Raw genomic sequence first — 24,105 nt, 5'->3', positions numbered from 1 at the left:
AGGTCAGGATCCCAGGGTCCTGGGATCAAGCCCCGCATCAAGTTCCCTGGCTTTGCGGGGAGCCTGCTTCTCCCTCTCCCACTCCCCCTGCTTGTGTTCCCTCTCTCGCTGTGTCTCTCTCTGTCAAATAAATAAATAAAATATTTTAAATAAATAAACACAGATGTTTAAAAAAAAAAAAAAAAAAGAATACTGACTATAACACTGACTCCAAAGCAATAAAAGTGTAAGGTAAAAGTAAATAGAGAGGGGTGCCTGGGTCACTCAGTCAGTTAAGCCTCTGACTCTTGGTTTTGCTCTGGTCATGATCTCAGGGTCCTGGGATCTAGCCCCGGGTCAGGCTCTACGCTCAGCCGGGAGGTTGCTTGAGAATTTCTCTCCGTCTCCCTCTGCCCCTGCCCCCCCCCCATACACACGTGCACTTTCATGTACTCTCTCTCTCAAATAAATAAATCTTATAACTCTAGAGATTAGTTTTTCCTATTTTGAGCTTTGTATGAATTGATTCATACATAATGTATTCTTTTGGAACCTGACCTCTTTTCCTCAGTACTGTGGTTCTTAATATTCATCTGTGTTGTTACTTATAGTTTAGTTTGTTCATTTTCACTAATGATTACATTACATTGTATGAATATAGCACAATTTATCCATACTTTTTTGGATAGGCAGTTGTTTCTTGTTTGGGGCTTTTAGTGAATACATATGTATGCATTACTGTTAGGTACATAATTATGAGTGGAATTATTGCTTCATAGGATAATGCTTAAGCTCAGCTTTAGTAGATACCACCAAAAAGATTTACAAAGTGATTGTATCAATTTACATTCTTCCAACAATTTATAAGAATTTCTTTTATCTCTACCCTCATCAGTGCTTATTATTGTCTCTTCCATTTTAGCCATTGTAATATAGTGATATTTCTTTTGGTTTAATTTGCATTTCCTTGATGAGCATCCTTTCATATTTCTCAGGCATTTGAATGTGGTCTTTTGTGCAATGCCTGTTGCCCTTTTTCCGAGTTGATTACCTATCTCGTATTTGTTTTCGTTTTTGTTTTTAAGATTTTTTAATTTATTCATTTGAGAGAGAGAGAGAGCGAGTGAGCACGAGAGCATGAGCACAGGCACAAGCAGGGGGGAGAGTCAGAGGGAGAGGGAGAAGCAGACTCCCTGCTGAGTAGGAAGCTGACTCAGGGCTCAATCCCAGGACCCAGGGATCATGACCTGAGCTGAAGGCAGACGCTTAACCCACTGAGCCACCCAGGTGCCCTACTGTCTTTTATTTGTAATTTTCACTATTGATTTGTGATGTTATTTCAGAGAAAAGTCTTAAATAATTCATTATTAAATATGATTGCCATAGAGGTGTTTTTTTTTTAATCAATATTCTTTATCAGATAAAGGAAATTTCCTTCTATTCCTAGTTGGTTGAGAGTTTTTATCATTAATCAGTACTGATTTTGTCAATTTTTTTCTGCATCTGTCAAAATGACCATATGATTTTTCTTTTTTTCATCTGGTGAATGATATTGATTGAATTTCAAATATAAATCTATCCCTGAATTCCTGGAGTAAATCCTATTAGACTATGATATATTATCCTTTTTATATGTAATTAGATTCGATTTGTTACATTTTGTTTAGGATTTTTGCTTTTATTTTCATGAGAAAGATTAGCAGATAATTTTCCTTTCTTGAGATATCTTTGTCATATTGGTAGCAAGATTACTGGCTAAATAACTTTTGAGTGAAAGTAGTAGGTTTTCCCATTGAATTTTTAGAAAATGGTAGTAGAGGGCACCTGGGTGGCTCAGTCAGTTAAGTGTCTGCCTTCAGCTCAGGTCATGATCCCAGGGTCCTGGGATCAAGTCCCGCATCAGGCTCCTTCCTCAGCAAAGACTGTTTCTCCCTCTGCCTGCCACTCCCCCCTTTTGTGCTCTCTCTCTCTCTGACAAATAAATAAATAAATCTTTAAAAAAAAAAAGAAAGAAAGAAAATGGTAGCAGAATGCTACATTTCAAAAATTTGTTGGAAAACTTCTGTTTCTTTTTTAAGATGGTGTTGCTTATTTCAGACCAAGGCTACCATTGAGAACAACATAAAAGTATCAACTGCTATGAAAAAAACATATATATACATATATATGTATATATATATAATGTAATTCATCTATATACTATATAGTATATATTTTATAATACATATATTTATATAAAAACACAAATACAAAAATTTAAATTATGATATAATGAGCTCAGTAGATGGTCTGAATAGTAATATAGGCATACTGAAAATTCAGTCGGTGAGTTAAAAGATAAAAGCTGAGGGATTCCTTTAGCACATAATACAAAAGCACAAAGAGATGAAAAGAGTATAGTCAATTTCTAATATTTCTCTAATAGAAGTTCTAGAAAGAGAAAATGGAAAGGAGATAGAAAAATATTCCTTGGATGAAGAATGATTGTATCTTTAGATCAGAGGTCGGCAGGTTTTTTCTGTAGAGGCCAGAGAGTAAATATCTTAGGCTTTGTAGACCTTACAGTGTTTGTCACAACCACTCAACTATGCTGTTGTAACACAAAAGCCATCATAGACAGTAAATAAGTTGATGACTATGTTTCAGTAAAATTTTATTTACAAGAACTGGAGTCAGTCTAGTTTTGTCTCATAACCGTAGTTTGCTGACCCCTACTTGAGATTGCAAAGGCCCACTGAATGCCCCTGTTAACCTCTTTTTGTCTTTCTGGATTCACCTATTCTGTATGTTTTACAGAAATGGAATCCTATATAATATGTGGCCTTTCGTGTCTAACTTCTTACACTTAGCATATTTTTTAGGTTCATACACATTGTAACATGTATCAGAGCTTCTTTCTTTTTATGGCCAAATATTTTATTGTATGAATATACCACATTTTGTTTATCCAGTCATCTCTTGGAAGACATTTGGGTTCTTTCCACCTTTTTGCTATTGTGAGTAATGCTGCTATGCACATTCATTTTATAAATATTTGTTTGAGTACCTTTCCAGTTCTTTGTGTAATACCTAGAAGTGGAATTGCTAGACTTTTTGAAGAACTGCTAAACTGCTTTTCACAGTGAGTGCACCATTTTGCATTCCCACCAGCAATGTACAAGTGTTTTGGTTTCTCCACATCTTTTCCAACACTTGTTATTTTCACTTTTTTTTTTGTTATCCCCATCCTAGTGATTATGAAACACGAGAATTTCTTATAGCACTTAAACGAGTTCTCACTTAATCACACAGGCATTAGGAGAGGTATCCATACAGTAAAAAACTAATGCAAAAAAATTTTAAGTTAGGTACTCAGAACTGCTAGCATATTTATTTAAATTTTATTTAAATATTTGATTATGAGTTGGTAGTTTATCATCCTAAAATATATACATACTCATACATATCTACATTTATTTTTTATTCTTTCTTTTAGCTACCTAAGAAGAAAAGGAATAATAATAAATGAAACATCTGCAGTTGTATATGCTCAGTTACTCACAGGTCGTAAATACCAAATAAATCAAAATGGTGAAGTTCGTCTAGAGAAACAATGGTCAAAACAAGTTCTTCCTTTTGTTTATCAAACTATTGTAAAGGTAAGTGTCCATCAAATCTCAATTATATCGGGGCGCCTGGGTGGCTCAGTCATTAAGCGTCTGCCTTCGGCTCAGGTCGTGGTCCCAGGGTCATGGGATCCAGCCCCGCATCGGGCTCCCTGCTCCGCAGGAAGCCTGATTCTCCCTCTCCCACTCCCCCTGCTTGTGTTCTCTCTCTGTCAAATAAATAAAATCTTAAAAAAAAAAAAAATTCAATTATATCTTAATGTACACTACTCCCACTGTATAAAGAAAAGACTATATCATATTTAATATTTATTTATAAATAGAAGACATGCAGCAATGCATAATGGAGATTATGATTTAATATAATCTGAAAAAACTGTAGTCTTTTTTTAATTTATGTATAATTGACATATTGGTTTCGAAGTGTACAAAATGATTCAATATTTGTATACACTGCCAAATGATCACCAATATAAGTTTAGTTACCATCTGTCACCAAAGTTACAAAATTTTTTTCTTATGACGAGAACTGTTAAGATTTACTGTTTTACAACTTTAAAATATGCAGTGCATTATTATTGACTAAAGTCACCACGCTGTACATTATTACATCCCAATGATTTATTTATTTTATAACTCTAAGTTTGTACCCCTTAAGCCCCTTCACCCATTTCACACATTTCCCCAAACCCCTTCCCTCTGGCAGCCACCAGTCTTTTCTCTGTATCTGTTACTTGTGTTGTGTTTTGTTTTATTTGTTTGTTTTTTTTTAAATTCCATATTAACTGAAGTCATATATTTGTCTTTCTCTGTCTTACCTTACTTAGCATAATACCCTCATGTCCATCCATGTTGTTGCAAATGGCAAGATTTTCATCATTTTTTATGGCTGAGTAGTATCCCAGTGTATGTGTGTATGTGTGTGTGTAGAGAGAGAGAGACCACATATATACATGGGGGTGGGGTGTGCCTGCCAGCTTCAGCAGGACACACCTGCCAATGCTAGCAAAATAAAGGAAGAACACAAAAAATGGCACCTGCCAGCACTTCTGTGCCCAGAGAAAGTCCCAACAGTCCCCTGTCCCTCTGGCAAACACTTTAAGATTAGCAAATGAATGTTTTCTGCATATGGTCTAGGCACTTTCAGACTGCTGCTTTTACCCTGGATCTCAGGGCTGGTGAGTCTGCACACAAGCCCTTTATAAGAGTAGAATCTCCATTCCCTACAGCCTTTTGGGTCTCCTGGACATAAGCCCCATTGGTTTTCAAAGCCAGGTACTTTGGCGGCCTGTCTCTCCAGTGCAGTTTCCAAGGGTTGGAGTGCCTGATGTGGAACACAAACCCCTTGCTCCTCAAGAAGGAGATCTCTCCTGATTGTGGGTCTCCACATCAGGGGTGGGGTTTTTGGCAAGAGTATGTCTCTGCCTCTCCTACCCATATCGATGTGTACCTTTTAGTCTTTTATTGTGGAGTTGCTGTTCAACTAGTTTTCAGGTCTTTTTAAGAGGGAACTAATTGTTCCATATATAGCTGAAGATTTGGTGTATCCATGGGAGGAGAGGAGTTGAGGATCTTCCTGTGCCGCCATCTTGAACCACCACAAAAACTGTAGTCTTTAAAAGGATTATTATATGCTCACTCACTCTATGTATGATTAGGGAACTTGTCTTTTTTTATTTATTTTTTAAACTTAATCTCTAATGAAAAAGCCCAGCATTAGCCTAACAGCCTGCAATTTTAGAGTTTTATTCTCCAAAAAATGTTTGCCTTAAATAAATCAGTAAATAAATAAATAAAAGCATTTGCTTCTGTGTTTGTAATTTTGGGTGTGATAAGGAGACAAAATTTTTTTAAAGTATGTATTGATCCTGTAATTTTGGGAAACAGTATAGTGTAGTGATTAAAAGCACAGACTGCCTGAGTTGACTTTTTAGCTGTATGACCTTGGGCGAGATTTCATCGCCTTTCTATGCCTTAGTTTCCCCCTGTGTAAAGTGAGGCTAATAATGATCTGTGCTATAGAGGGTTGTCTTGAGGATGAAATGAACTAATAAATGTATGTAGTACCAAGAAGAATGGCATATAAAGTCAATTAATTTTAGCTACTAGTATTGTTAACGTAGAAAATCTTTACACTTCACATCTGCACACAGCATAGTAATAACCCCAGAGGAAGAAAAACTTGATGTGCAATCCATAGAAATTTTGACTGTGATAATTTACTTTTATATTTCATTCTATATAGGACATCCGAGCTTTTGACTCCCGTTTCTCCAATATCAAAACATTGGATGACTTGTTTCCTCCTAGAAGTATGGTCTTTATGCTGGGAACCCCCTATTACGGCTGCGCTGGAGAAGTTAGTTCCTGTTATTGTTACTAATTAAATTTCTTTCTAGTTTTAAGTTAATACAGTTATTTAACTTCTCTTCACTTAGGTATAAGATAAAACGTAATACTGAAGGGGAAAAGATTCATTTGTCTAACTTACGAACACAGTATTTGACTATATATCTTTCGTCTTGAGCAGGTTGGGGTCAGGAGGCAGGGGAAAAAGAATTCAAATCCTAATCTCTTATTTAGCAGGTTTATTCATTATGGTAGTGTGGATGAAGCAATTATGAAATTATTTTAGTTGTATTATTGGGTTGATGAACTTGTAAATGAGTTGATATTTGAGGAACTCCAGTTCTCACATGGAAAAAGATACATGTAAATATGAAATGGAAGAATGCAAGGAGGAATCTGTGGGGACAGATTAGAATTGAAGGTATTAATGTGAGCTCATGATTTTTAAAATATCATGTGTATACATATATGTATATAGGCACATGTGTATGGATATATATGTATATTTGTATGTGTATGAATGCATATATGCCTGTACATACACATATTTTTTACCTCTGTTTGCTCAAAAGGATAAGAAGCCAAGATACTTCGGTAACAGTGAACACCATATAATCTGCAGGTTTGACCTCTAATAACATACTCCACTGAAAGCTTCTCAGAGAAATGGCCCATTACAGGGCTGGGGCAGGGTAGGTACAGGATAAGCCTGGAACCACTTGTTATGCCAGAAAGTAAGGAAGTGCTCAAAAGAGTGATGGGACCATATCACAAACACAGAAACCTGTTTAAAGGGGCTCCTACCAAACTGGCCAAATCTGGGACAGTTTGAGTACCAAAATAATAAAGTACAGTAATGGATTATAAACCATTCGGGGGGGGGATAGGAATTAATGATTCCATAGTGATAAAAAATAAGTAAAAGGGAAAGGAAGGGCTCTTGCTTATAGTATCCTGTCAAAGGTAAATGGAGAGAGTGCTAGAGTTGGAAAACTGTCATTTTATAAGCATTACGATAAAGATTGAGTCAAGCAACAATCATCATTGGAAACTAAATCTAGGGGGAATTTTTTATCTGAGTAGGATATTTTCATGGCCTTAGAAAGTGTCTTCCTACAGACCATTAGTTAGTTGTAAGAGGAAAAAAACCTAACTGGACAGTGAAGAAATTGAGCAATATCATGTACCTCCATATGTGATACCTAAGAAGGACACATCACCCATGCACTATTCTGGCTGGGAATATATGAGTTTAACTTAATCATAAGGAAGCATCAGACAAATCCAAAATGAGGAACTTTTGTTTTTAAAGGCAGGATGAAGAGGGAAGAATGACCTTATTCTTCAAAAATGTCAATGTTATAAAAGACGAACACTTTGGATATAGTCTAGATTTAAGGAGGCTAGAGCTATGACAACTAAATGCAATGTCTGATCCTAGCCTAGTTTCTGTAGTAGAGGGGGAAAAGGGTTTTATTATAATATAGGAACAATTTTAGGTCAACTGTGACAAAATTGGAATATGGACAGTTGATTGAAGTATTTTATCAATGTAAATTAATATACTTAGTAACTGTACTGTGGTTATGTAATAAAATATCCTTCTTCTTAGGAAATATACACCAAAATATTAAAAGGTAAGGGACATGACAAACAGAGAAAGACATGTATCATATGATCTCACTGATACGAGGAATTCTTAATTGCAGGAAACAAACTGAGGGTTGCTGGAGTGGGGGGTGGGGTGGGAGGGATGGGGTGACTGGGTGATAGACACTGGGGAGGGTATGTGCTCTGGTAAGCGCTGTGAATTGTGCAAGACTGTTGAATCTCAGATCTGTACCTCTGAAACAAATAATGCAATATATGTTAAGAAAAAAAAAAAAAAGAGGAAGAAGAAGGTAGCGGGAGGGGAAGAATGAAGCGGGGGAAGTCGGAGGGGTAGACGAACCATGAGAGATGATGGACTCTGAAAAACAAACTGAGGGTTCTAGAGGGGAGGGGGGTAGGAGGATGGGTTAGCCTGGTAATGGGTATTGAGGAGGGCACATTCTGCATGGAGCACTGGGTGTTATGCACAAACAATGAATCATGGAACACTTCATCTAAAACTAATGATGTAATGTATGGGGATTAACATAAGAATAAAAAAACGGTAAGGGACATGATATATGTAATATACCCTCAAAAAGTTCAAAAAAATAATTATGTATATGTAAATACACAGAGTATAAATGTTGAAGCAGATGGAGTAAAATGTTAACATCTAGGTGAATGTTTTATAAGTGACCTGTTTTTGTGTTTGCAGCTTTTTGGTAATTTAAAATTATTTGCTAACAGCTATTAAAGCAATGTACAATGACTCAAATTTATAATATAATCACATTCATTTATAATTTCTAAGTGAATCTCCAGTATCCAACTTTACTGTCTTACTGTATTTCAGAAATAAACACTGTTCAAATAAGTAGAAAAGTAAATAAAATGTGAAAGAGACTAAAACATACTGTGATTTTCTTTTTCCCTCCAAGGTTCAAGATTCAGGGGATGTGATTACAGAAGGTAGGATTCGTGTGGTTTTCAGCATTCCATGTGAACCCAATCTTGATGCTTTAATACAGAACCAGCATGTGAGTACCATAGTCCATATTGCTTAATTTAGAACTGATAAACTTTAAAAGTGTTAGAAGCATATTTTTATCACCTCCTCTGAATATATTATAAATATTTTTATTTAATACTGATTAAATTATCTCACAGTTGCATCTAGTATTTAAAAATGAGTGTGGGGAATCTGTGCTCAAACTTCATGCAAATGTTCAGGGGAGGGGCGCCTGGGTGGCTCAGGTCATGATCCCAGAGTCCTGGGATCGATCCCTGAGCCCCGTATCTGGCTCCCTGCTCAGCGGGAAGCGTGCTTCTCCCTCTTCCTCTGCCACTACCCCTGCTTGCGCGCTCTCTCTCTCTCTCAAATAAATAAAAATAAAAATCTAAAAAAAAAATGTTCAGGGGAGAAAAATCACTGAAATCCCATTATTAATCTATAATAGTTTTTATGGGTTATCATGTTCAAGCTTAAGAAGGGGCACATTTTTTAGCCCACCCTCTGAGAATAGATTTAGATTTTTTTTAAATAAACTTTTCATAATCAATGCCTACATTTTTAGTTACAAGTAATGGCCTTTCTGCAATGGAAGCTAAAGATGAACAATCACTAGAAAAAATTGGGAAACTGCCTTTAAATTCACAGCATCCTTTTTTAGGACCTTTTTCTCCAAAGATGTTCACTGACCTCCTTTTATTTTTCCCTATTACAATAGGAGGAGGATTCTGATATCTGTTGTATATTCTTATTGATTAACTAGATAATTAATTTGACTGAAATTAATTCACAATCAGCCAGCTATTGATACTTACACTTTTATTCTCTCTAATTGTAAATTCTAAAGCTTTATATCCTGTAAAATGAACTCAAGGCATTGAACATCAGCATATACTTGAGGAAACTTTATGGAAGGCAGACAAGTCCCTAAATTCTTACCATCAGGTGTCTTTTGGAGAAAGAATTCAGAAAGCACAGTCAGGAAACCAGAAGAGTGTCCCATTTGATTAAGATGCTGGAGCTCTCTGTTCTGGGAGTTAGTGGAGGTAGAACAACTTATTTATGTTCCTTCATCCCTAGCTTTTTCTAGATCTGAATGAGCCTACCCATCTCCAACGTACAGTGTTGCTAGGCATGCCTTCTCCACTATGCTCTCTTTCTCTTTATATACTTTCTTTAACTTTTACTCAAGCCTTCTTTCTCTACTCCAATGTTCTCTGCTTTTTATTTTACATTTTCTAGAATATTTGTGATGGTCTTCATCAATTTTAATTATACCATAACCAAATACTTCTCAAAAGGAATACCATTGGTATTTTGGATAGGACAACAATGTGTAAAATAGGACTGTCCTATATATGACAGCATAGTTGGCATCTTTGTCCCCTGAACACGAAGAGGTAGTAGCCCATGCCAATAACTGAATGATGTGCCCCTATACATTTCCAGATGCTTAGTAGAAAAATAGGTGATGCTACCTGTGATAGAGAACTACTACCTTATTTCTTCCTATCTATTCTGGAAAGCATATTTGATTTGTCTGTATTATTTCTAAACCTAATAATACTCTTGATGGAAAAACTATATTGCATTCTTTACTAGGATATTAACATATTTTAATAATGAATTTATATATTCCATGCAGCTAAAAAAATTTACTTATTTGGGGGTTATTGTAGACATATAAAATATGCATATAATTCATATAAATATGTATTATATTTATATACATTCATATGAATATAGTATATGAAATCCATATAAAATAAATGTGTGTCATTATTATGTACATTATGTTAGGGTTATATGGTAGCTTACCCTTTTTGGTACTGGATTTATAATTTGCTTCCTGGCTAAAAATTATATGATATGATATATTTTTTTTAATCTTCATAGTTTCTTCCCTTAAGTACACAAATTAAGGTTATATTTCTTTGACTGTATTAACTATAAGCCTATACATACTTCTTACTTTCATATGATAGTAAATATAAGGGAAAATGAATATTACTTATATTCATATATGAAGAACATTTTTAATTTTGCTCAGTAGCAACTGTTTTGATGACATACTCATGTTTTAGTTCAATGTAATAATCATCAAGGCCTCATTATGTCCCAGTACTTTACTAATGCTTACTTGGAATATGAAAATTAATGTTTAAAAATAGTTCTTGCCTGCAGAGTTTGCCATTTAGACTTACAGTAGACTTTATTTCTTGAGACAGTTTCACAAATTGTATATTTCCTCCCCCTTTCATCCATCCTTGGGAATTCTGTCCTTTAAGGAGAGAGAGGAGCAGAAAAATTCTGCCTACAGATCCTTTCAAAAAAAAAAAAAAGGGAAATGGATCACTTACTTTTGAGAATCCTTATATTGCCACATTCCAATGGTTAGTGATGTCTTGATTATCTCCAGATTTTAAAGGTAAAGAAATAACATTTGATGCTTTGTGTTTCCATAATTGACCTTTTTGTTTTTATATTTAAAGAAATATTCTATAAAGTACAACCCAGGATATGTGTTGGCCAGTCGTCTTGGAGTGAGTGGATACCTTGTTTCAAGGTTTACAGGAAGTATTTTTATTGGAAGAGGATCTAGGAGAAAGTAAGTTTATGTTAGAGAAATGTATTTAAAGTGGCAGAAAAAATTAAATGATAAAGATAAACGTTAATATTTTAGTATTTTCTTTTATTAATTGCTCTGAATTTTCTTTAAAAATTATGCATAAATTCCTCTGATGGTGATCTTTCATCTAAATGGGACATGTTTTAGGTGTTTGGAAAGACAGTTCCTATTTTTAGCAGCTAACAAATTGAACCTTGAAAAAAGGTATCAGAAGGTGTGTGTGAATCTCAATAATATATTTCCTGCATTTTCTTATTTCATTCTCTTCTCTAGATACAGAACCTATTTATATGATTTGTTAACTTGGGTTTCAAAGCCTTACTGCTACTTTGGAAATAACCATGAAAACTATAGAACAATCAAAACTAAATTTTTCTAAGAATTTTTTGAAAGCAAAACTTTTTGTATTCTTTGAACAAAATTTTAAAACGTGTGTGTGTGTGTGTGTGTGTGTGTGTGTGATTTAAATTCAGCCCTCATGGAGACCATAAAGCAAATGTGGGTTTGAATCTCAAATTCAACAAAAAAAATGAGGAGGTACCTGGATATACCAAGAAAGTTGGAAGTGAGTGGATGTATTCATCTGCAGCAGAACAGCTTCTTGCAGAGTACTTAGAGAGGTAAGTGCCTAACAAGATTCTACTAAGCATCCCAAAAATGTGGAATGTAATAACTATTTTGCTTTTGCTGATACCAATTTTAGACAAAAAAATGTTTCCTTTGGTAAATAATGTGACATATTACATGTAAACTTAATTTTATATCATGGAGCATCATAGCTATTAGCTAAAAGAAAATAGAAAAATACTGTATATTATTTATTTTTTATTATGTTATGTTAATCACCATACATTACATCATTAATTTTTGATGTAGTGTTCCATGATTCATTGTTTGCGTATGACACCCAGTGCTCTATTCAGTAACGTGCCCTCTTTAATACCCATCACCAGGCTAACCCATCCCCTCTAGAACCCTCATTTTTTTTTTTTAGAGTCCATAGTCTCTCATGGTTCATCTCCCCCTGCGATTTCCCCCCATTCATTTTTCCCTTCCTGCTATCTTCTTTTTTTTTTTAACATATAATGTATTATTTGTTTCAGAAATGAAAAAAAGATGAGAATTGGCCTCCTTTTATCTTTTTTAATTTTTAATTTTTATTTATTTATTTATTTATTTTTTAAGTAATCTCTATACTCAGTATGGGGCTTGAACCTACAACCCTGAGATCAAGAGTTGCACTCTCCACCAACTAAGCCAGCCAGGTGCCCCTTGGCCTCCTTTTAATGAAAATTTTCCTTAACTTGCTATCATAAATTATTCACTACTTTGCATGTCTAAGTAGTAAGAGGATTGGTATGGATAAACAAAACAACTCTTCACACAGTGGATTTTCTGAATCTTAAAACTCCAACCAAATAATAGGTTACTGTCCTAAAATTATTGAATTTTATGCTGAAATGGTCTAAGAAATCAATAAATCTCAGCTCCTCATTATAAAAATGAGAAAACTGTGTACTGAGATTAACTGAGTTACTCAGTGACAAAGATTTATAGGGAAAACGTTTACTTCTCATTCACAATTGAATATTCATTCCTTTGTTCTACTGGTTTCTAACCTTGTATTTGAGGATCCTCTTAGTTTACTAGGGCTGCCATAATGAAGTAGCACAAACTGGATGGCTTAAAACAACAGAAATTTATTGTCTCACAATTCTGGAGACCAGAAGTCCAAAACCAAGGTGTTTGGTAGGGATGTGCTTCCTTTGAAGATGATAGGAAAGGAACCATTCCATGCCTCTTTGCTAGCCTCTTGTGGCCTCACACATTTGTTCTTAACTCCAGTCCTCAACCTTCCCGTGTTCTCCCTGTACATCTTCACATGATCTTTTCTCTGTTAATGCCTATCTCTGTGTCCAAATTTCTTCTTTTCATAAAGACACTTCATAAAGATAGAAAAATCATGTTAGATTAGGGCCCACCCTAAAGGCCTCATTTTTATTTTATAACCTCAATAAAAACCTTATTTTCAAATAAAGTCACATTCTGAAAGTAGTAGGAGTGGGACTTCAATCTGTCTTTTTTGGGAAGGAACGTAATTCAATCCTATATTACCATCTGAAAATTTATTTCTTTTGTTCACTTTCATATTTCTTTCAAATGTTGTATTTATCCTACTTTTTCATTATTTTTCAACTTGACATATGCATTGATTTCATACCATGAAAGATGAAGCTTTAGCTCTCTTCTGCTACCTACCCTTTCTATTTCCTCACCTTCCTGCACATTACACACACATGTGTGTGTATTTCCCCTTTCATTATAGTTGTATTAAATCTGTATTTAAGGTTTACCTGATTGAGATAATGTAAATGGTCACAGGTGGACCCTGTAGAGTATTATGGTTGCATTTCCTTTCTGTACACATTTTTGTTTTCCCCCTCTTGTTTAATCATTTGCTTATTGTCTATATTCATATAACTAATTCAGCCCTAAACTCTTTGTCATAGCTGAAAGACTTAATATAGTCAAACAGATCAGGAGATCTCTCAGTTCCATTTTTTTTCTTATAGACTTCCTCCTTGAAACCTTCTGTCTTCCTGCTTCAGTGTAAACTAATTGTTTTCTAGGGCTATTACACAGCTCTCATTCTAGAGCTTCTCTCTACTGTCTAGGAATTCCCTTCACCATTCTGCTTTGTAGGATTCCTTTATTTCCTGGCTTTCATACCTTTTTCTGTTTTATGTCTCCAGTTTGATGGAGCACTTAATCTGGTAGCTTCCTGAGAGAGCTTGTGTGTCTGGAAATGTCTTTATTCTTCCCTGACCAGGGTTGATTGATAGCTGGCCTGGGTGTAGAATCCTAAATTGGAGATTATTTTCCCTCAGAATTTGAAAAGTACTGCTCTATTCTCTTTTTGTTTCCTTTGCTGGTGAGAAGTCCTGTGCCATTGTGATTTCGGAATCTTTGTGTGTGATCCGTTTTCATTTTCTGAAATCTTTTCAGAATCTTCCCTTTACCAGTGCTGTTTTAATAATGTGATGACGTGTGCCTTAGTATGGGTCTTCTTTCTTTCCTTTGGCTATTCAGTCCTTTCACACTTAAAACTGATGACCTTCCATTCTGAGAAAACTTCTTGTATTATTTCTTTGATAATTTCCTCCTCTCCTTTTTTTCTGTTCTGTCTTTCTGAGACTTCTGTTAGATGATAGACCTGGATTAATCCTCTTTATTTTCTTATCTCTTCTCACCCATTTTCTATATTGTTACACTTCTGTTCTACTCTGTGGGAGATTTCTTCAACTTACATCATTTTTATTTTTATTTGATTTAATCATTTTTAATTTCTAAAAGTGTGTCCTTTTTCTCTGACATTCCTTTTTTATAGTGTCTCTTTCTCTGAAGATCGTTTTTCTTCTCTATATTTTCTGTTTTCTCCACATTGCTCTTTTTTTTCTGTTTGATTTCATTGCACCTTTCACATTAAAGTTTTGTTTTTTTTTTTTTTTTTTTTTACTTGTCTGGTGGTTCTTTGGTGTCTAATCATATTTAAGAATGAGGCACTAAAAAGCTGATTGGAAATTTAGTGTGCTCTGGTGGGGCTTGTCAGGTGGGACTTTGCTATTTCTGCAAAGAACCTCCAGCTATCACTACCTGTATGTGTATATTTTCTCTCAGGCTGGCTAGTCTTCCTAGAGAGGTAGCCTCCAGCCTTTTCCTTGGAGGACAGATGTGAGGAACAAAACTGACTTCCAGTGTTTTGGATATTAACCAAGGTAAAGGGAACTTATTATGTAATGGATACTATGAAATGCCCTCCAAACCTCCCTTTAAAGGACTTATTTCTATGGCAGCTTAAATGCTGTTGTCTGACAGCCCTCAGCTGTGAGCTCTCTTCAGGAATTGCCTTGCAGAAGAGAACTGCCTCACCTAAAGTTATATCCCCTTCCCACAACAGCCGCAGATCCAACACCTGATCTGCAAGGAGGTGTGAAAGACCCAGCCGACCTGATTGCCCCAGTTCAGGATAAATCTGAAGGGCCATCCTAGTTTGAGATCTCTGTAGGACTGACCAAGGAGTTCATTAACAGTGGATCACAGCCCAACTTCTCCCTCTGCCCAATTCTGCTTCCTTCCTTTTTTCCTTCCCTTCTACATGTTTTGATTCCACAAGAGCTCTCTGATAAACTTTCTTCTTGCTTACTTTCATCTCAAGAGTGTGCTTCCTAAAGAAGTTACACTTCCTAGCCTGCTTCCTAGCAACATGTTATGTAGTAGTTACACTTTCATTAATTCCCTATCATCTCTTCATGCCCTACCCACCCGTCTCCCTGTGCCTTGTATACCTAAAGCTAGAGCATCCCCTGTTCACCCTCTCCAAAAGATAAACTACAGACAGGTCTTATGCTGGGGTGAAGGTGAGTAAGCACATGATCATCCAACTGCTTATTATACAAAATTTTCAACTAAAGCTTAGTAAACTTCACCCTGCCCATACTACGGCATTAAAATGTACCTGGAGCCCGTAATTCCTGCGCTTTTGCAGACTTGCACAGTTTAAATTATCTTGTTTGTTGTTGACTTCCCACCCTGGTTGCTTAGGGTGCAGCTTTTTCCTATCTTTCAAACCAGTTAATGCTTACCCATCCAGTTTCCAGTTTCTAAAATTTTGTTAACAACTCATATATGGTATCAGACTCACCACCTCTCTTTTCATGCCTTTCTGGGTCTATGCCCTATTTTATACTTTACTCTATTTTTAGTAGGTTGGGAAGTAAGCAAAAAATTAAGCACATATGTTCAATCTGCTATGTGTATTTAAAAGTCCTGCACTATTCAGGAAGCAGTGGAGTTTTGAGGAATATCAAAAGAAACTTCTAGTGTATTTTAATTTTCTTTATTGTGGGATGCTCCAGTTTAGTTGTGAAAATTAGAAAATGAACATGTAGGTATTATTTTTGTCCATTTATCACCTATCATTATGATCTGAGAACGATTAGAGTTAGTAATTGAATAAGTAATTAAAGTTTATTACAGTTTATGAATTGAATCATTTCTCCCTCAGCTACTGGAAGTTTTTTGAGGGCCTGTGAATACTTTCAAATCATTTAGTCTCTATCCCTTATTAATACTCTGTGTGTTACAATCAGTCCTCAATATGTTTTATATGTCCCCTTGGGATCCAGAATTATTTGATGGGGAAGTTTATGTGAAGTTAGCCATATATATTTTCTAAGCAGTATTTTTGTTTGTTTGGCTAGAGCTCCAGAACTATTTAGTTATATAGCCAAAAATAGCCAAGAGGATGTATTCTATGAAGATGACATTTGGCCTGGAGAAAATGAGAACGGGTAAGCAAAATTTGTGGTATTTATTGGCTCATAGTTCAGCTTAGTGTTCCAGTGAAAGGTACAGTAGCTAGTTTATCAAGAATTTATATTACTTTTGTGAGGAGGGTTTTATATATATATATATAATTTCATATATATATAATTTCATATATATATATTTGCTTTAAGATCTTCATATAATCTATTTCACTTATATCAGTAAAGTACTTTTAAACTAATTTTGTGGGTTTTTTTAAGTTACTGAGAAGTAATATGTCCATGTTCACATTAGATTTATAACTAGTCCCAATTAAAATGTTTAGTGATTAATTATTATTTATGTATTTTATGTCTTTTATAATTCACAGCCCTCAGGAAATTTATATTAGGCCTTTTGTATAAAACCTCAAAGTTTTAATCATTGTGAAAAAATTATTGTTTTTAATGTAGTGCTGAGAAAGTTCAAGAAATTATTACTTGGCTAAAGGGACATCCTGTCAGTACTTTGTCTCGTTCTTCTTGTGATTTACAAATTCTGGATGCAGCTATTGTTGAGAAAATTGAGGAAGAAGTCGAAAAGTGCAAGGTACTAATTTTCAATAACCCAAGATGCTTGATGAGATTTGAAGTTAAATGGACTGTATATCATCCTACAAATAATTTTGTTTCAACCAAATAAACATGAACTCAGTGATTTTAATTTATGTCAGGTAATCCTTTAGTTTTAAAAAAAGTTCCAGCCATTTCCAGTGGCCATTAATAAGTTTATCTGAATAAAAAGAAATGCACTTTAATATATAAAAGCTATAACATTTAAATTTTATGTCCTAATGATGTTTCTAATTTTAGGAATTAATATTCTGTAATTCTAGCCAAAATACAAAGTTTGTGATTAAGGAAGAAGGTTAATCCCTTCTGCCTTCTTATTCTAAGTTCTTTAAAGACATAGTTCTTTTTATAGAACATAAACATTGTGTTTAGTTCACTTTTACAGAATCTCTTCTAAAGTGTACTTTCCCACCCACAAACACATTCAATATTTTTTAAATCCTGTTTAATCTTTCCTATTTTTTTATGTCTTGATTTTGAAAAGCAATAATCTTCTGTATAGGCTTAACTATTTTACTTATTTTGATCCTCTATCTTGATATAATGGAAAATGAATTGATGATATTCCCTTTTTTAACTTTTGATTTTATTTTCCACACATTTGCCTTTTTATTAAAATGATGTTGCGTTGCTAACACAGCAGGCTAATAGCAAACTAAGTTAAGAAATGGGCTCTGAAGCCATTTTCCCCCATTTCTCTTTCAATACTTTTAACCTTAGGCAAGATACTTAAGATACTTACTTTTACATTTCCTCACTGGTAAAATGAGAATAAAACAGTACTACTTCATAGGGTCATGGAAAGGATTAACTAAGTTAAAGCATGTAAACTCCTTCTAATAATGCCTGTTTTTAATGCCTAACAATGCTTGGCTATTATTATTTGAATTCTCTTATCACATATTCAAGAGCTGTGAAGACAGTCTGGAAAATTACTACTGGATGACTCTTTTTCTCTTTAGGAAAAAATATACGGCTTAGAGCCAAGAGTTTGATTATTTGAAAGGTCACTGATACTCAGATAAGGATAGAAACCTGCATTTCATTTTTTTTTAACCGGCATTTTTTTTTGTCTTTCAACCTAGAGTAAAATCCATTTGTACAGCATTGTTTTTGAAATGAGTTTTCCACTTAATAAAAGTTTATTACTCTAAGCCCCCAAATTTTATTTTGATGCTTGAGAGTCTCCATTTCTAACAAGCTCCCAGATGATCACATTTTGAATAGCCAGACCCAGAACTTTTCATTTCGTAGCTGTGGGTTGGAGCCTATTGTGAAAATTCCTGAGTTTATTAATTTGCTTAATGAATCGGGTTTGATTGCCATGTCTTCTAATCAGTGCTATAATCTAGTAATGCCTAGAGATGTATTAAAGCATATGGGTTGTTTGTTTTTTTTCATATACAGAACTCCAGGCATAAGTTTGGGGTCTGCTTTTTAAAATTACTTAAAATACTTATTTTTACTCCTTCTTGCTGTTATCAGGGGGCACAAATTGTACCCTATTAGTCCTAGTCTGCTGTGGGCTGAAAGCATAGACATCCTGCCAGTACTGCCTTCACTATTCATTTTATTTAAAACTGCGATCTCTCTCTCCACAGTGCTGATCCCCCTTCCCTGCTTTATTTTTCTCTATGCTTTTTACCTTCAAACATTTGTTGCTTGTATGTCTCCCTAAGTAAAGGAACAGGTTACTGTTTTATACTTAGCACCTAGATCAATACATGGCACATAAATGTAACTCAGTAAAGATTTGTTGAAAGAATAAATGAAATGCCTTTATAGTAAAAGATAATAGGGTCTGTTTAAAGTCTTGAGCATTTTATAATATATAAATACATGAACTCTGTAGTGTATGGTCTCTATAGCTTGGAGTTGTTTTATTCTCTTTTGTACTTATTTCCATAAGGTATGTTCTAAAGGTAGGTGGCTGCAAAATAAGTGAACTGTTGCCGTTTGTCTTAGTTGGTAAGAATTCACTTAAAAATATTTCATGTGAAGGGGGGTAGTTATGGATTGCAATGGATATAAACTATCCTCATGGTTTTATTAGGTAGAACAGGTAATGTTATTTCTATTTTACAGTAGAAGGAGGCTGATGCTTAAGGTGAGTGTGAGTTCACAAAATTGACAAGGAGTAAAGATGGGACAGAACTCTTCTTCCAGCATTTGTTACATGATCAAAAAATTCAGACATCAAAGCCAACTTCATAAGAGATTCCAAAAGCTAGGGCTTTATTAAATCAGTGCCACCTTAATTTTTATAAGTACCCATAAAACCCACAGTATTGTCATAGATCAGTACTTTATACTTTTTTTTCTTTTAATATAGATCTTCATTGACCATCATGTACAATTCTTTTTAGAGTAAAAAAGAGTAAAAAAGCATTTGAATAGGATAACATTTACATAAAGTTCTAAACAATTTAATCTTTTGTTAGCAGTAAGGTTACTTTGGGGAAGGTAGTAGTAACTGGGAAGGAATACAGGAGTTCTTATGTTGTGCTTAGTAATGTTCTCTTTCTTGAACTTAGCATGGTTATACATAGATAGGCTCATACTATAAAAATTCATCAGGCTGTATACATACACTTTCGCATTTTTCTATGCCTTATACTTCAACAAAAAATTTAACTTTAAAAAAGTTTTAAGGGGCACCTGGGTGGCTCAGTTGCTTAAGCATCTGCCCTCGGCTCAGGTCATGATCTTGGGGTCTTGGGATCAAGCCCTGGGTCAGGCTCCCCGCTCAGCAGGGAGCCTTCTTCCTCCTTTCCCTCTGCCTCTCCCACTGCTTGTGCGCTCTCTCTCTCTCAAATAAATAAATAAAACCTTCAAAATTTTTGTAAGGAAAATAGGTTTTATGTATGTATTTACTTATTTTTAAGTTTTTATTTGTTTATTTTTTTGACAGAGAGAGAGAGAGAGAGAGCACAAGCAGGGGGAGCCATAGGCAGAGGGAGAGGGAGAAGCAGGCTTCCTGCTGAGCAGGGAGCCCGATATGGGACTCGATCCCAGAACCCTGGGATCATGACCTGAGCCAAAGGCAGACGCTTAATGACTGAGCCACCCAGGTGCCCCCCCAATTTTTTTTTTTTAAGATTTTTATTTATTTGAGAGAGAGAATGAGAGAGAGAGAGAGCACAGAGGGGGGAGGGTCAGAGGGAGAAGCAGACTCCCCGCTGAGCAGGGAGCCCGATGTGGGACTCGATCCCAGGACTCCAGGATCATGACCTGAGCCGAAGGCAGTCGCTCAACCAACTGAGCCACCCAGGCGCCCCCCCAAAATTTTTTTAAGTAAGAATTTATTATTCCTCCCTGCTGCATCTGAAGAACTTCAAATATTCTTTAAATTGCTCATTTCATTTGGCTTTTAAAAATGAATAGTAATAAATGATGTCCAACTGAATAATAATAATTTTATATTTTTAATGTAAATCCAGATAACAATAATTTTATAATTTAATGTTTTTAAGTATTTAAAAATTTTTCTTTCTTCAGCAAAGAAAGAATAATAAGAAGGTACGAGTGACAGTGAAGCCCCATTTGCTGTACAGAGTAAGTTTCTTATCCAAGTTGTTTTTATTTTGAAAGTATAGAAGGAACAAAATGTTTTTGTTATAGTAATAGAAAAATTATTTCAAATTAGAGTTAATAATAATTAAAGCTTTCTTCTCTTCAGCCTTTAGAACAGCAACATGGAGTCATTCCTGATCGAGATGCAGAATTTCATCTCTTTGACCGTGTGGTAAATGTGAGAGAGAACTTTTCAGTTCCAGTTGGCCTTCGGGGCACCATCATAGGAATTAAAGGGGGTAATATCTCAATACTTGGCATGTCTTCAACTGCATCTAAAATTGTAAAGTAAAACACAAATTTCTGTGCCTTATATCTAAGCAGAAGGCAACAATGTACATATAGTTAACACTATTGTACACTTAAAAATAATTAAGATGGTAAATTTTATGTCACGTATTTTTCATTTAAAAAAAAAAAGAGAGAATGGAGGAAAAGGGAAGAAGCAACTAAGGATCTAAATGTGCTCAAAGGGATGCCTGGTTGAGCAGCTTTGCAGTGTAGATACCAAAAAAAGTCAGCCTAGCATGAAGCAGCAAATCCGGTGCCAAGGGGTCAAGGTATTGGCAGCACTGTCCTTTCATCTCTCAAGCACTCAACCTTGGTCTGATTGTCTGGACTAGGAATGGTAAGGGCCACATGGGTATAATGAAACAACCCTCCTGCTGCTATCTGCTCAACCCCCTGATTCAGCTGTTCAAATACTGGGCTTATTAGATTGTATTATAGTTAAGTTGTCTTGATATAAGGCCCTAGGACTCTGATAACATAGAAGTTTCCTTTCTTCTGACAGTTCCTATCAGTAATAGTGACTGCTTGGGATTTGTCTTGAGAAGGATTTTAAAGCTGTATCTATGCTGAGTGGGAAAGAGCTCTGTCATTGATTAACCATGTCTGCCATGGATAAAAAGGGGAATATTTCATTACTGCCCTTAGCTGAGACCTCATCTCCATAGTCAATTTCGCTAAAGGGAGTAAACAGTCCTCTTACCTTTTATAATCTTAATAATCTTTTGAGGAATACCCCTCCCTCAGATAGGGAATAAGAACCTAAAAGGTGAGCTTTAAGCCTTCAGAGGAGAAACTCCTGCCTCTCATTGAGCCTTACTTTCTTGAGTTTAGATTTCAGGTAAAAGTAGGTTGAAAGATACAGGTGGATGTTGGGGAATGGGTGAGCTCTGCAGGCCTGGTTTCAGCTGAGCAGTGAAGGACTGGGGATGGGGGACAGACATCCCTCCACTCCTACCCCTGGCTAGGATATTATCAAATATTGTATTCAGGTTCTCTAGAGAAACAGAACCAATAAAGTGGAAAAGGGGTGGTGGAAAGGTGGAGAGAAATCGAGGACAGGGGGAGGGGGAGGGGTGAAGGAGAAAGGGAGGGAGAGGAGGGGAGAGGGAAGGGGGTAGGGTTGGTCAATTCTGAAGTACTGTGATAGACTCTATTATTAATTTGGGCTTAGAATTCAAATATAGCTAATTATTTCACTTTACCTTGGCATTTCGGGTAAATTTAATCTTGCCAGATATATCTCATCAGCCTCTCTGCCAAATTTGTTCTTCTCTGTTCCTATCTAAGTTTATTGCACTTTCTCATGTGTCTCATATCTCAGTTATGGCATCCATAATCTACCAAGTCATCTCAGCCAGAACCTTGGAGTCATCTTTGGCATCTCTGTCCTTTTTATCTACACAGGCCACAAATTCCTGCCAGTTCTATCTAATAATATTTCTGTTCTCTCCATCCTGTTCCCTTTATTAAATAAACTGCCATGCTTTCAAATCGTCATTGTCTTTTATCTGTCTTACTGCAATACCTTCTGAACTGCAAACTCCGAAGTTACCTCTTTTATTAACTTTTATTATGAATAATTTCCAACATAGACAAAAGCACAGAAAAAAATATAATTAATCCCCTCATAGCATCTAATTTAAAATATTATTTTACTTTAAATTAATACCAGTAAGGTAATCTGCAAGTTTATCTACTTTTCATTTACTATAATCCCCTATACCATTCTCTGATAGTTGTAATGCCTCTTACAAGCCAAAAACTTAAATGCTAATTTTTCATCATATAATTTTTAAATCTCTCTTATTTAACAGCCAATAGAGAAGCTGATATACTATTTGAAGTATTATTTGATGAAGAATTTCGTGGAGGCTTAACAATAAGGTTTGTATTTCCTGATGATAATTACGCTTTGTAAATATATCCACGTGGCAGTGACTTTACATTACTTATTTGTCCAAAATTTGAATTCCTGTTATATGCAAGACATCATACATGCTAGTAGGGATGTAACAATGAGTAAGATAGACATGTTTTCTAGTCTCACAAAGCTTTCATTTTAGTGGGGGAGATAATTGTGTAACTGATTATAGTATTACTTATTTAATTAAAATGTGAGAAGTGCTGGAAAGGAGAGGTTCTGGTTTCTGTAAGAGTATGACTTCTAGAAAGGCTTCTTTGACAAGTGATATTTAAGATGGGACTTGAAGACTGAATAATAGTTAACTGGAGGAAGAGGGAAGAAGAATGACAGGTGGTCAAGAAGAGGCAACAAAGGATTTATTCATTAAAAAAAAAAGAAAACGGGCACCTGGGTGGCTCAGATGGTTGAGCGTCTGCCTTCGGCTCAGGTCATGATCCCAGGGTCCTGGGATCGAGTCCCACATCAGGCTCCCTGATCCTTGGGAGCCTGCTTCTCCCTCTGCCTCTCTCTCTCTCTCTCTCTGTCTCTCATGAATAAATAAATAAAATCTTTAAAAACAAAAACAAAAAAACAAAGAATGCAAGTGTGTCTGAACTTCAGCAACTATGTAAGATTAGAGTAAGAGAGAAAAGCAAGGAACACGCTGTGCAGGAGCTTGTAAGCCAACTTTGAGGACATGCTAATGATTTTGGTATCTTGGTCGTTATCCTTAAAGCAATGTGAAGTCATAAAAATCAGAGATGTGACATGATCACAGATTTATATTTTAGTGGAATTGTGGGTATACAGCCACACTGGGGTGGTTTGAGGAAGCAGGAAATTGAGCTGACCCTTGAGAAGTTTGACCATGAAGGAGAGAAAAAATAACTGGAGGTTAGCAGGTTTAAAGCCAGAGGTTTGGATTTTTTGTTTTTAACTTATATGAGTGAGATTTACTTATTTTGGGGCAGCACTGATAAAAAAGTTAAAGTTACAGGAAAAAAAGATTATGATAGAACGAAAGATGCATGGAATGGGTTCTGTCACTTAACCTTTGTGCTACTTTGGGTAGGTCGTTAAAAGCATTCTGACCCTCAGTTTCCTCGTTTGTAATGAAGATACATACTTCACTAGGTTATTGTGAGGATTAAATAAAGTCCGGTTTCAGAAATATATCATCTTATAAGTGGAGATCTTTCTAGGATTTCAGCTTCCTCTATTAAATTTAAAAGTAA

General features: G+C 35.4%; 1 protein-coding gene across 3 annotated transcripts in view; it reads left to right on the top strand.

The window, feature by feature from the left end:
• Positions 1-24,105, top strand: part of XRN1 (5'-3' exoribonuclease 1) — a 114,899-nt gene that overhangs the window by 55,142 nt on the left and 35,652 nt on the right. For all 3 annotated transcript variants that reach the window (XM_034996221.1, XM_034996212.1, XM_034996230.1), the window contains exons 21-30: positions 3,455-3,617; positions 5,830-5,943; positions 8,465-8,563; positions 11,028-11,143; positions 11,638-11,784; positions 16,426-16,515; positions 16,945-17,080; positions 20,602-20,658; positions 20,783-20,915; positions 22,782-22,851. In XM_034996221.1, the coding sequence (XP_034852112.1) occupies positions 3,455-3,617; positions 5,830-5,943; positions 8,465-8,563; positions 11,028-11,143; positions 11,638-11,784; positions 16,426-16,515; positions 16,945-17,080; positions 20,602-20,658; positions 20,783-20,915; positions 22,782-22,851 (1,125 nt within the window). The remainder of the gene's footprint in view (positions 1-3,454; positions 3,618-5,829; positions 5,944-8,464; positions 8,564-11,027; positions 11,144-11,637; positions 11,785-16,425; positions 16,516-16,944; positions 17,081-20,601; positions 20,659-20,782; positions 20,916-22,781; positions 22,852-24,105) is intronic.

This window comes from Mirounga leonina, unplaced genomic scaffold (genome assembly GCF_011800145.1).
Source record: "Mirounga leonina isolate KUSES-001 unplaced genomic scaffold, KU_Mleo_1.0 Mir_115, whole genome shotgun sequence".
Classification (NCBI taxonomy): Eukaryota; Metazoa; Chordata; class Mammalia; order Carnivora; family Phocidae; genus Mirounga; species Mirounga leonina.
Note: the sequence above shows the minus strand (reverse complement) of the source record. Positions and strands in the feature narration are given on the sequence as shown.